Source organism: Aulonocara stuartgranti (assembly GCF_965226115.1).
Source record: "Aulonocara stuartgranti genome assembly, chromosome: 22".
Lineage (NCBI taxonomy): Eukaryota > Metazoa > Chordata > Actinopteri > Cichliformes > Cichlidae > Aulonocara > Aulonocara stuartgranti.
In genome coordinates, this window is record NC_138957.1 from 247417 (window position 1) to 260000 (window position 12584).

Consider the following 12584-nt stretch of genomic DNA (forward strand, 5'->3'; position numbering starts at 1 on the left):
CCTGATTTATATGGAATATGACTGAAGTAAACTAAAGTCTAAAATACTTAGTCATTTTTTTAAATAGTAATTTAACATTATATCATTCACATGTAAAACTATGAATTGTGATTTTAAATGGTTTAAAAGCATGTAGAATAGCATGTGTAGGCAAGTATATTTCTCCTTTTTTATCAAGAAGCAAAGACAAAAAGGAAAAAAAGGAAACAGGGCAGGGTTCGGTGGCTGAATCATCCGTCCCCACCAACGCCAAAACCAAATCTACGCCCTTGATTCCTTCAATCAGTGCCCTAAGTGGTCTCAGTCAGAGTTGTTACTGATGTCTTTGGTTATGGACATTATTCCTGTATCTGCTGCAACCTTCAGCCAAACAGGCCAGGTTAGCTGTGTCAGCTCATAGACAGACGTTAAATACTAGAAACCTAAAAGGCATTAAATATGGATACATTTAGCTGTAAGCACACATTTGTTTGTTTTGATCACCTAAACAATATACAAAGTTTATTTAGTGCAGAAAAAAAACCTGTACAAAATAAAGCTGATACATTTCAATATTGCTTCACCTGTTCTGATTCCGTTACATGAATTAGTGGGGGCTCCATCAGGACAAGAATATGGTGTTGCTGAAATCCTGCTTGAGTTTATTCACACACAACTTTCTGCCGACTATATATCAGCGCTGTGCATCCAAGCAGCCAAAGAGAAAAACAGGAATGCTGCTTTAATAAGTTTTTATTGACGTGGTCAGCTGTACAACAGTCACATAAACTTAAATGTTGTTCAATCCTAACTGTACAAACTCAAGTTTAAAATAAAGGTTACTGTAAGCTCTGTTTAAACTGGTTTTTGTGCAGTCTTCAACAATAGCTGAGTAAGCAGGAGGGGGGAGATGCAAAGGACCCTCTTCTTAGGAGTCCTCCTTCTCTTGATACCTACAATGACAAAATGAAACGATGAGCAAACAATCACAACAGCAGCAACATATGGTGACCTCATGATGATTACCTGCAGTGTGTGCAGGTGAAAAAGACTGTCTGTCCTTCATCTGCAGACCTCATCTGCCTGGTATGGTAAATCATACCCTCTTTGTTGCAACGAGAGCAGCGCCTGTCAATCTACAGGAAGCAGAGAGCTTATTAGTAGCACACAGAGCTGTTGGCATCATGCAGTACACTCAGCAGGCAGCAAACAGGCAGCACTTACCACAGCACCCTTCATTTCAGAGTCCTCCTCATCCTGAGACACAGCCGTCTGCTCCACAGGGTTAAACACCACGGCAGAATAGATCTCCTGACCTGAGAACTCTGAATAAGCAGAGAAGAAATCATCTGTGCACTTATCACTCACTAATGTGTTATCAGTGCAGTATCCTTAAAAACAACCCCACACCATAAACCCCCCCTCCACCAAACTTTAGACTTGGCTCAATGCATTCAGATAAGAACCGCTCTCCTGGCTACCACCAAACCCAGACTCATCTATCGGATAGCCAGAAATAGAGGCGTGATTCATCAATCCAGAGAACAGGTCTCCACTGGTCTAGAGTCCACGTGCTTTACACCACTGCATCCAGCACTTTGCATTGCATTTGGTGATGTAAGGCTTGGATGCAGCTGGTGGTCACGGAAACCCATCCCATGAAGCTCTTTGCACACTGTTCTGATTTAATCTGAAGGCCACATGTAGTGGCATCCTATCACGTTACCATGCTGGAACTCACTGAGCTCCTGAGAGCGACCCATACTTTCACAAATGTTTGTAGAGGCGGGCTGCATGCCTGGATGCTTGATTTTATTCACCTGTGACCATGGAAGTGACTGAAACACCAAATTCAGTGATTTGGATGAGTGAGTGAATCCGTTTGCCACAATACTGTATATTGAGCTTATAAAAATACAATCACTTGCTGCAAGAAACTAAAATGATCCAAAGATGGACAGCAGATAGCTCTCAGATAGCTGCTCTGCCACTTCATTTGTACAGGCTGTATAAATATCACAGGAATATCAAGATGGAAGCGAAATGAGAAAAACAAAAAGTGAGATAGCAGCAAAATCTCTGCTGCTCATGCTCACACATAAACTCTGATATGGAATTTACCTGATACAGGGATCCTAAAGGAGCAGCCGGGGCAGCACACTACGTCCGGTATTCCTGGGAGAGGAAGAACATTCCCACACTCTGGGCAGAAGTTCGGACCACCACCAAAACACGACATCTCTGTTTCATGCGAAGTATTATTGTTATACATTTTGATACCATTAATAACTGTAAAATGGAATCGAATAAAAAATTTATACTGACTTATTTTGCTTTGTCGATTCATATTTTAGAGCTTACCTTCCAAAATAAGTTAAAGCGGTAATGTTGTTTTGTTGTTTTGTTGTCTAACACTCGCTGGAGCAAAACACCGCGCGTGGCACTTGAACACGTGAAGATCGATCAAATCCGCAACTGTCAACTAACCATGTGTTCAGCTTTCGTCGTCAGCCTTCAGCTTTAACAAAACACTTTGATGACTTACCGTTCAATGTCTTTACAGGGTTGGCAATCTAAACAAGACGCGGTTTATAGCAAAGACTCCCTGTTGTTACTTTCAGCCTGGCATCTGCATGGTTACACACCGTGGGGTCCTACAGCGGTTGGTTGTCCGTCGCATTCTACACGTCATTGTGACGCGCTAACAATCGCGCTTTACTTTAAACAGACGTTGACTTTTCTCTCTCGTAGTGAAGGTATGTCGATTATTAAAAGAACTGTAGGCAGTGCACGTTATCAGTACCTGCGGCAACATGACTGTCACCTCTCTGAAGTTTAATGTTGAGCCGTGAGATGTTCCAGTGAGATGTGATGAGTTGTTTGTTAGCCGCTGAGCTAATGACAGCTAGCTGTTTAGAATACTTGGGATTTGCTTTTACGGTTATTGCTAAAACGGCCACTCATGTGCGCTGTGTTTACGTGAGCTGCCATAATATCAGACGAGCTCGAGTAAATAACAGAGATCAGGGATGGTCCCAGTTTTATGGCGTCCGTAGTTTCATGTCGGTAATGATCTGCAGTGTGATGAAGAAATCTTAAAGACATCAGTATTGCTGGATTTGAACTTTCAAAAGTCAAACCATAACTGCGTGTGTGGTTATAGCTATTTAATATTCAGCGACAATAAAAATAAAAGTTCCGGAATATTCCTTCAAAATGAAACCAGGCAATTGATTTTTAGCACAGTGGACTGATTCATGTCTTCAAACTGAGGTGGTGGACATCACTGGAGTCCTTATAGAAATTCTAGCCTGCTGTAAAAGTTGGTGCCTCATGTTAGACACTCACCTCTATTCTGGCATTTATCCAATCCAACTTTATTTATATAGCACTTTAAAAACAACAAAGTTGACCAAAGTGCTTTCCAATAATAAAACAGAGATAGCAGTTAAAAACCATACATTAAGCATACAATGAAATCAATAAACAAAATAAATATATAATTGAAAAAGAAGATAAAAATAAATCAGTGTATATATTAAATATCAAAACATGAGTAGAATAAACAATATGAATAAGATTAACAAAGTAAAAAGATTAAGAATGACCAACAGCTGACTAAAAACTGACTACAAACTGACTCTGATAATACTCCTAGAAAGCCTTTGAAAAAAAGTGTGTTTTTTAAAAGTGATTTAAACATTTCAAGTGTTGAGGCCAGCCTAATATGGAGGGGCAGTTTGTTCCATAGTTTGGGGGCCACAACAGCGAAAGCTCGGTCCCCTCGGTGTTTCAGTCTCGACATGGGGACAGCAAGGAGTGACTGGTCAGATGATCTGAGAGACCTTTGTGGAGTGTATTGGTGTAAAAGGTCTGACAGGTAAGAAGGAGCCAGGCCATTTAAGACTTTAAAAGCAAGCAATAAAATTTTAAAATGAATTCTAAAATGGACAGGCAACCAGTGTAAGGAGGCAAGAACAGGGGTAATGTGCTCATGTTTGCTCATCTATGCAATATAAATAAATTTTGCAGGGTGGCACAGTTGTTAGCACTGTTGCCTCACAGCAAGAAGGTCCTGAGTTCAGTTCCACCATCAGGCCGGGGTCTTTCTGTGTGGAGTTTGCATGTTCTCCCCGTGTTTGCGTGAGTTTTCTCTGAGTACCCCGGCTTCCTCCCACAATCCAAAGACATGCAGTTAGTGGGGTTAGGTTAACTGGTAACTAAATTTCCCGTGAGTGTGATTGGTTATCTGTGTCTATGTGTTAGCCCTGTGACAGACTGGCGACCTGTCCAGGGTGTACCCTGCCTCTTGCCCTAAGACAGCTGGGATAGGCACCAGTGTGACAGTACCAGTATTCTGCTTTCACTCAAAACACTTTGTAACCTTTGTACACTTTGTTAGTACTGATTGAATTCTTTGTACCAACAATTCAACGAGATGCTGAAAACATTTCCTCAGAGACTGTGGCCCATGTGGACATCATAACATCACACAGTTCCTGCAGATTTGTCACCATCTCCCAAAGGTGCTCAATTGGATTGACATCTGGTGATTGTGGAGGCCGTTTAAGTACAGTGAACTCATTGTCATGTTCAAAAAACCAGTCTCAGATTATCTGAGCTTTGTGACATGGTGTGCTATCCCCCAAAGGGGTGGACATGGTCACCAACAGTACTCAGGCAGGCTGTGGCATTTAAGCAATGCTCATTTAATACTAAGGGCCACAAACCATGCCAAGAAATTATCCTCCAGGCCATTACTACAGCAACACCATGAGCTGCGGATACAACCCAGGATGGATCCATTCTGCTGTATCTTGTATTCCTCACTATCTGTCTGAGAGGCCTCAGTTTGTACGGCTGTGGGCCAACCTGTCTAATGTGGTGGTTAGTAATACAGGGTTACCACAGTCACCTGAATGACAGATTGGACTGAAGGCCCAACGGTGATGCTGTGTACAAGAAGGGGATGAGCTGACTCTACTTTCTAAGGAAGCTCAGATCCTTTAATGTGTGCAGCAAGATGCTGGAGATCTTCTAACATCCTGTGGTAGAGAGTGCATCTATTCTGCTGCTGTCTGCTGAAGGGGCAGCATCACTGCCAGCAAGATTTAAACACAAATCCAAAAGCCTGGAAGCATCTTTGGTCAGAATTTGGAGGTGTTTGAGTCAGTGAGGGTCAGAGGTCACACTCATCTCCATCAAGGATAACCCATCACATCGGCTGTGTCCCAATTCAGGGTCTGCACGCTTGAAGTACGCATTTCAAGTGCGGTTACGTCACCGCCACGCGACGACGGCTGTCCCAATTCGAAGTGCACTTCAAATGCATACTCCAAATGCGCCGTCGATTTCCCCAAATATCAAGCGTGGTCCGGTGCACGCTTCGTGGTCCCATATATCCCACAATTCATAGCGCGGCAGTGGGTGTGGATAATTTTGCCGCAAAATACGGCAGAAGGGAGCGGCCGAAGAGGTTTTTTTTGTTTCCAAACTTTATTGAACTTATAAAGCGAACAGTCAGTCATTCCAGTTCAGTTTGTACAGTAGACATACAAGGCAAATAAGAGTAACAATATACAGTACAATGAAATAAGAAGGATAATTAAATAAAGGATAAAAAAGAAAAAAAGGGGGGAATGTGACAGACTTCATAACAACTTTGTACTTGAAAGTTGTGACAGCTCATTCCTTAAACATTTCTGAATGAACTTCAATCAATGATAAACCTTTTTTATTGGAAGTTTAAGAGAGTTTAAGTAATATTCAGTTTCAATCAAAAACAAATTAAATGATGGGGTTGAGTTTTGAAATTTACATTTATGTATGTGGACTTTCCCTAATAAGATGGAGCGGCCGAAGAGTGAACTGTCAAAAGTGCTGAATATGACGTCACTTATTTATGTGCGAATGTTTAATAATTAAAGTCAGTCATATATCCACAAACACAACAAGCTGAAAGTCAGTGATATGTGTGTGTGTGTATATATATATATATATATATATATATATATATATATATATGTATATATTAGGGGTGCAACGATATTCGTATCGATATTGAACCGTTCGATACAGTGCTTTCGGTTCGGTACGCATATGTATCGAACAATACAACATTTGTAATTTATTTTATCAACTTTCCTTCTGACGTTGCTGTCTGTGTTGAGCGCTCAGTGAATCTGCGTTCGACTACTCCGCCTAGGCTGCACTGTCCAGCGCAGATCCACTGAGCGCTCAACACAGACAGCATAGTCAGAAGGAAGAGCGCAGGGCAAGCTAGCGAGACAGAAGTTAAGCTCTCCTTTTAACATGGACCTCCCCCACCCTCATTCAGATCTGGCGTTTGGAATTATTTTGGTTTTCATGTGACGTATGACCCTGAAGGTAAGCGAGTCATGGACTAAAGTAAAACAGTATGTTGGATGTGCCATGCAATGCTCAATTACATTGGTGTGAACTAGTGTGTTAGCGCAGTTAGCTCGTTAACGTGTTGGCCGTCCAGCCCCACGCACGGAGCGATCGGCGGTAGCTCGTTAACGGAGATTTGCCGTGTTGTGGCGCTAAGGTCATTTCAACGAGATTAACCTGAAAGCACTAGTGGGAACACAACGAATATGACTGCACATTTACGCCGACATCATCCTAGTGCAAAGACAAAAACAACAAGCATGCTACTAACTTTAGCCGAGTCATTTAGACAGCTGTTAGCACATGATTCTCCTTATGCTGCTGAGAATATAGCCCAGAAGAAGCGGATAGTATAGCTTTTATTTTGGAAAGAGACATTTCTCTGTAATAAACTCTCTTTTCCAAAGATGAGTGATTCCTCAATCAGATACAGGGCTTGCAATATCGCTAGCCCGACGTCCCGGAGCTAGCGATTTTTTCAGTCGGGCTACCAAAATCTATCTCTTCCCTGCCCGTCGGGCTATTGTAGGAAGGAAAAATATATGTCAATGCTTTTGCATTCTTTCAGAAATGTAGCTGGGTAATTATGTCATTGGCATCGGTGAGCCACTGTCAATATGTGACATATTGAAATCGCGTTTGAATTTGCGCTTGTTTTTTTGCTTTCACTTTGCAATCGTGCGAACTGTGTATAGAGAGCGACAGCACTGATCTGTGAGTGATGATTGTTAGGTATTTTAGTACCATGGTAGCATTTACTGGATATTGTTTTATAGTGACATTATGCAGGAAAACTCTGTCATTCAATAAGGCCCCTTTGTTTCAGTGTTTTTCTCTTTGACCCAAGAATTGATGTGTGAGAATCACAGGCTGGTACAAGGTTGAAATACCACAGAGATCACTCCCTCAGCTACATTAGTTTCTTAATCTTTTAGACGCCTGTTGAAGGCCAAATGGTTTGTTTCAGATTTCACTAATGTAAGAACTCTTCGTTTTGTGCCTTGAAAATATGTCGCTGAGATAATCACAATTGTAGCTGAACTGATAAACTACACAAAGGATGCTTCTTCAGCCAAGGGCAGGAAGACGCTGCCTTATCTTGGTCTGTACTGGTTTAAACTGATAATCTGCTGTCTCATGAATTTTACCCTCTATATAAACTGTTGTACTTGTGAATAAAGTTGAGTCAATTTGGGAAGACAACCTGAAGCAGTCTCTGTTTTCTTGTTCTCCCAAGCTGCTCCCGAGCTCGTACTAACACGCTGAATGGCATGCTTGAATATTACTTGAGAATATATTTGACTGTGTTACAGACTAAGGTACATTCTCTGCTGATAGACGTCCACGCCTCGAAGGAAGCCGATCCACGGAGTAGGCCCTGGAAACCGTTTCCTTCAATTTTGGTGTCAGAAGTGGGATCCTGATGAAGGTAGGCACTCGTCTTTTATTTTATAAGACTGTGTTATGCCTTTCTCAGTGATCCACATAGAAACGGGATACGCTGACGAGGCCTTCTTCGGTGGCCCACATAGTAACAAGTGGGATACGCTGAGGAGCCTTTGTTAGTGGCCCACATAGAAACACAGGAAGTTGCCTGTTGTTTTGTAAATAAAAGCAGAAAGGACACAGGAAGTTGCCTGTGGTCATAAAACGAGAAGTTGCTCGTTAAAAAGTGAGAAGTTGCTCACTAAAAAGATAAAATTGCTAGCAAAAAATCAAGTAACCTCAGGTGTGCCACAGCAAAATAAAACTAACTTAAATCCTTCAAGCGTCTAAACCCCTCTGGAAATCACTGACCATGGGTCAGAATAATTCAAAGACCTTAGACGGGTCCGATAAAAAATCAAAATTAACTGTAAAACCGAAAAAAATAAAATATAAAATCACAAATAGCGGACCACCACTTGGGTGGGCCTGACTATAGATATATATTATGTCAACGAATTCCAGGTGTGACTGAATCTCAGCTTATTGAAGAAGTAGAGGAACTAGACCCTAAAAATGACCAAGCAGCCAACACCACCTCGTTTTTGTGGATAAACGATGACAAAATCACAGCCTTTTTTCAAAATCTAAAGAAATTTCTGCTCACAATGTCTAGAGATAAAATTGATTTAAATGCAGTAACCATGTGTAAGCAAAAGCCAGATGAATCCATTCTAGTGTTTATGAAACGTTTCACACACTGCTGGACTAATGAGGCATGCATGCCTGAAGGAGGAAATGATCAGATTTTCATAACAACATTCTTAAACAATATTCATCCAGAATGTTCACAACTATTGAAGCTGACTGCCACTGATAATCTCTATGACATGAAGATAAAGAACTTTATCACACTTGTCAAAACGAAAGCCGGTGCAGATCTTTTTCCCAACAGCACGAAGGCTAAAAATGTTAGAATGATGTTAAATTTTGATGTTGAAGGCTCAGAGGAAAGTGAAAAAATGATGTATGCAGGGGCCCCGTCCCTTCAACAAGCGCAGCAGGGAGATCTCAGAAGGAGAGATAGGAGTGGAGACGTATGTTTTTACTGTGGAAAAATAGGACACTGGAGGAGGGAATGCAAATCAGCAGCACATAGGTCTCAACCACAAAACACAGGACCAGCTCCTGCCACTAGGCGTCAGCAGAGCTCTTACAGACAAGGTAACTGGCAACGCAGACAGGAATCACATCAAAATAATGGCCCCTTTGCACTTAGGGAGCAACCTTATAATCCACATTTTAATCCCCACCCATATGATAACGAAAGACTGGACCGACAATAGGGAGGCCCAGGTGAAGACGAGGGACAGTGTGAAGCACTACACACGATGCTGCATTTGCAATTGTCCCGTAACACAGAAAGCTTGCCCATGTTAGATATAGAAATAGGTGAAAAGATTTATTCCTTTTTAGTTGACAGTGGAGCCACTAAAAGTTCACTGTCTGGAAAATTCTATAGTGGGCCTGTTTCCTCTGTGTGTATCAACACCATGGGAATAAACGGAACTCTAGTGCAATGCCCCAAAACTCATTCTCTAAAGACACGCTGGGGCCCAAAACCAGACGAAATTACATATCATCCATTCATAATTATTCCAAACTCGCCTGTGAATCTATTAGGCAGAGATTTAATGGCAAAAATGAACTTGTGTATTTCATTTAACACAAAGGGTGAAATGTTTGCAGATACTGATAACAGCTATGTTTTCTCTGCCCTATGCACCGACACCATGGAGAAGGAACAGCCTCTGTGTCAGCTGGACGCCTCAGCAGAGAATGAACTCAATATCCATCTGACTGGTATCCCACGTCACACACTGTGCCAAACACGTGTACAGACACCACTACCAGGTAACCCCATGCCTGGAAGCCACATATTTGTTTCTCTCACACTGTTCAACAACATGATAACTGCTCACACCAGTGAAGGCCAAACAGTGGTTTTGTCACATAACTCAGACATAGGCTATGACATTACTGCACCATGTTGACACACAGATCTAACCTACCCCATACACTGTACTATCTCTGCTGTCACATTGCCAGCTGAATATCAAAACATGACATTATGGTCAAGAGGTGAGAATGATGTAGGATTTATTGACTGTACACCTTATCATGCTCAGCTGAAAAACAACAAGCCGGTATATGTCAAGCAATATCCCATTTCCGCTGAAAAAGCCGCAGCCTTAGACATCATCATAGGAGATTTATTGACAGCTGGAGTAATAAAGCCCACAGTATCTCCATATAACACTCCTGTCAATCCTGTGCCAAAGCCTAACAAACCTGGCGTATGGCGTTTCACACAAGACTTAAGGCAAATTAATGCAGTCATTATGCCTCTACCTCCTCTTGTCCCAGATGTTCCCAGCATACTGACATCTATTCCAGCAACAGCTACACATTTTACTGTGGTGGATTTGTGCTCCGCCTTTTTCTCAGTACCTGTGCATGAGGACACACAGCCGATATTTGCTTTTACACATAGAGATAAGCAGTACACATGGACTCGCTTACCCCAAGGCATGGTAGACAGCCCTGCGGCTTTCTCAATGGTGGTACGTGCTACCCTGGACGGCTTCATTCCTCCAGAGGGCTGTACTCTGATCCAGTATGTAGATGATCTCCTCCTCTGTGCTGAAAGTGAAAAACTATGTCAAACTGCCACACATGCTACTCCAGCACCTCCAACAGACTGGCCACAAAGCATCAGCAAAGAAAATGCAGTACTGTCAGACTTCTGTTCAATATTTGGGATTCACACTGTCTCACGGACAACGTTCCATGACTACAGACAGGGTCAAAGCTGTGACCTCCGTCCCTCGGCCCACTACACAGAAGGAAATGTTGTCCTTCCTAGGCATGGTGAACTATTGCAGACAGTGGATACCAGACTGTTCTTTTCATGACCACATTCTGCGTGAATGCTGCAAAAAAGACAAGCCTCCTCGAATACTGTGGTCCACAGAAATGACTGCCTCTTTCAATGCATTACAGGGAGCGCTGACCTCCGCCCCTTGTTTGGGTCTGCCTGACTCTGCCTGCGGTAGTTCAGGGGATGCCGGCCTGCCTGAGAGCAGTAGCAGCTTGCTCTATCATGATAAGGGACTGCGAGAAGCTCACACTCTCACATGACACTATTCTACACACCAATCACCAGGTCACGACCATTCTAGCAAACATAACTACACAACATATGACCGCACAACGTCGCTCAGGTTATGAAGCTACACTGACTTCAACAGCAAATCTCACTATAAAAGCAAGCAGCACACCCAATTCGCCAGCACACTTACTCATTCGTATGCTGTGTTCCTCTGACCGACAGGATGGTTCAGACGACCCTGACGATCATGACTGCATGACACGTATACAGGAATCCACAGCACCACGCCCAGACTTAGAGCAGACACCAATCCCAGACTCAGTCATTGTTTATGTGGACGGGTCCTGTTCAAAACCAAATGACAACTCATTTCTTTGTGGCTATTCGGTGGTGACATTGCCTGACATCATACTAGAGGCTCACTCATTACCATTTCACTCAGCACAAAAAGCAGAGCTCATGGCTTTAATACGCACCTGTGAGTTACATGTGGATAAGCGGGTAACAATTTACACTGATAGCCGTTATGCATTCGGTGTGGTGCATGACTTTGGCACATTGTGGAGACAGAGAGGCTTCACATCTGCTGATGGAAAATCGATCGCTAATTCTGATCTTGTTCAAAGACTTTTGCAGGCTATACAGCTGCCATCGGCAATTGCAGTTGTTAAAACGAAGGGGCACAGCACGGCTGACACAGACGAAGCAGTGGGAAATGCTCTTGCAGACGTAACCGCGAAAGCAGCTGCTGCCTCACAGCAACCACCCAGAAAGGAAGTATTATCTTTGCCTTTACAGCTGCCACTTGTCGCACTCCCAGACTATTTAGAAACAAATGTTGACCTAAAATTCATACAAGAGCAAGCCTCTGCCTTAGATTACACTTACTGGGAAAGTAATGATTGTACCTTAGATAACAGAGACGGCTTATACAAAAACCTTGAGGGTTTGATTGCCCTCCCATCTTCACTACTGCCAATCCTTGTCCGCCATTTTCACGGTGTGAGTCATGTCGGACAAAGAGGGGTAATAGGAGCAATAAAATCAAGATTTGTAATCGAGAAAACATCACACGCAGTAAAAAGCATATTAGCAACCTGTCTAACATGTGCACGAACTAATGTAGGAAAACCAAAAGCAAAACATCAGCATTTACCACAACCAGATTTCCCATTTCATACATTACAGATTGATTTTACACACATGCCAGCACAAGGAAGCATCAAGTACTTACTGGTAATAGTGGACCAATTTAGTAAATGGGTAGAAGCTTATCCAACATCAAAAGAAACTGCAGAAGTAGTCTGTCAAAAGTTGTGCAATGAAATAATACCCAGATTTGGAATACCTCACCAAATTAACAGTGATAGAGGACCTTCATTCACATCAGAAGTAATTCAAAAGTGTGCCAAAACTCTAGGAATAGACTGGAAATATCATGTGCCATACCATCCTCAGAGTTCAGGAGTTGTAGAAAGAATGAATAGGACCATAAAAAATCGCCTGACTAAAGCAATGATAGAAACAGGAATGACCTGGATCAAACTACTTCCTCAAATCCTCTGCGAGATTAGAATGACTCCATCCGCAGCAACCA

General features: G+C 42.4%; 1 protein-coding gene and 1 long non-coding RNA gene across 8 annotated transcripts in view; one reads left to right on the forward strand and one right to left on the reverse strand.

Annotated features, from left to right (window-relative positions):
• Positions 1–714: 714 nt before the first annotated feature.
• On the reverse strand, positions 715–2665 carry polr1h (RNA polymerase I subunit H). Of its 3 annotated transcripts, none has more exons than XM_082521337.1 (6): positions 2525–2665; positions 2341–2422; positions 2101–2220; positions 1204–1304; positions 1006–1115; positions 715–932 (listed from the first exon to the last, which is right to left on the reverse strand). In XM_082521337.1, the coding sequence occupies exons 3-6, from the start codon at positions 2216–2218 to the stop codon at positions 908–910; spliced, it is 354 nt and encodes a 117-aa protein (XP_082377463.1). In that variant the 5' UTR covers positions 2219–2220; positions 2341–2422; positions 2525–2665; the 3' UTR covers positions 715–907. The 3 variants fall into 3 exon arrangements, with proteins under 3 accessions (XP_082377463.1, XP_082377462.1, XP_082377461.1); XM_082521336.1 differs by having other exon boundaries at positions 2341–2461; positions 2525–2664; XM_082521335.1 differs by having other exon boundaries at positions 2341–2664.
• Positions 2666–6375: 3710 nt separating this feature from the next.
• LOC309698707 overlaps positions 6376–12584 on the forward strand; it is a 7691-nt gene continuing 1482 nt past the window's right edge. For 2 of the 5 annotated variants that reach the window (XR_014274156.1, XR_014274157.1), the window contains exon 1: positions 6376–7819. This is a non-coding gene — a long non-coding RNA (uncharacterized lncRNA). Of the gene's footprint in view, positions 7820–9614; positions 9730–11613 lie in introns of all 5 variants that reach the window. The other 3 variants (XR_014274158.1, XR_014274159.1, XR_014274160.1) reach the window with 3 other exon arrangements.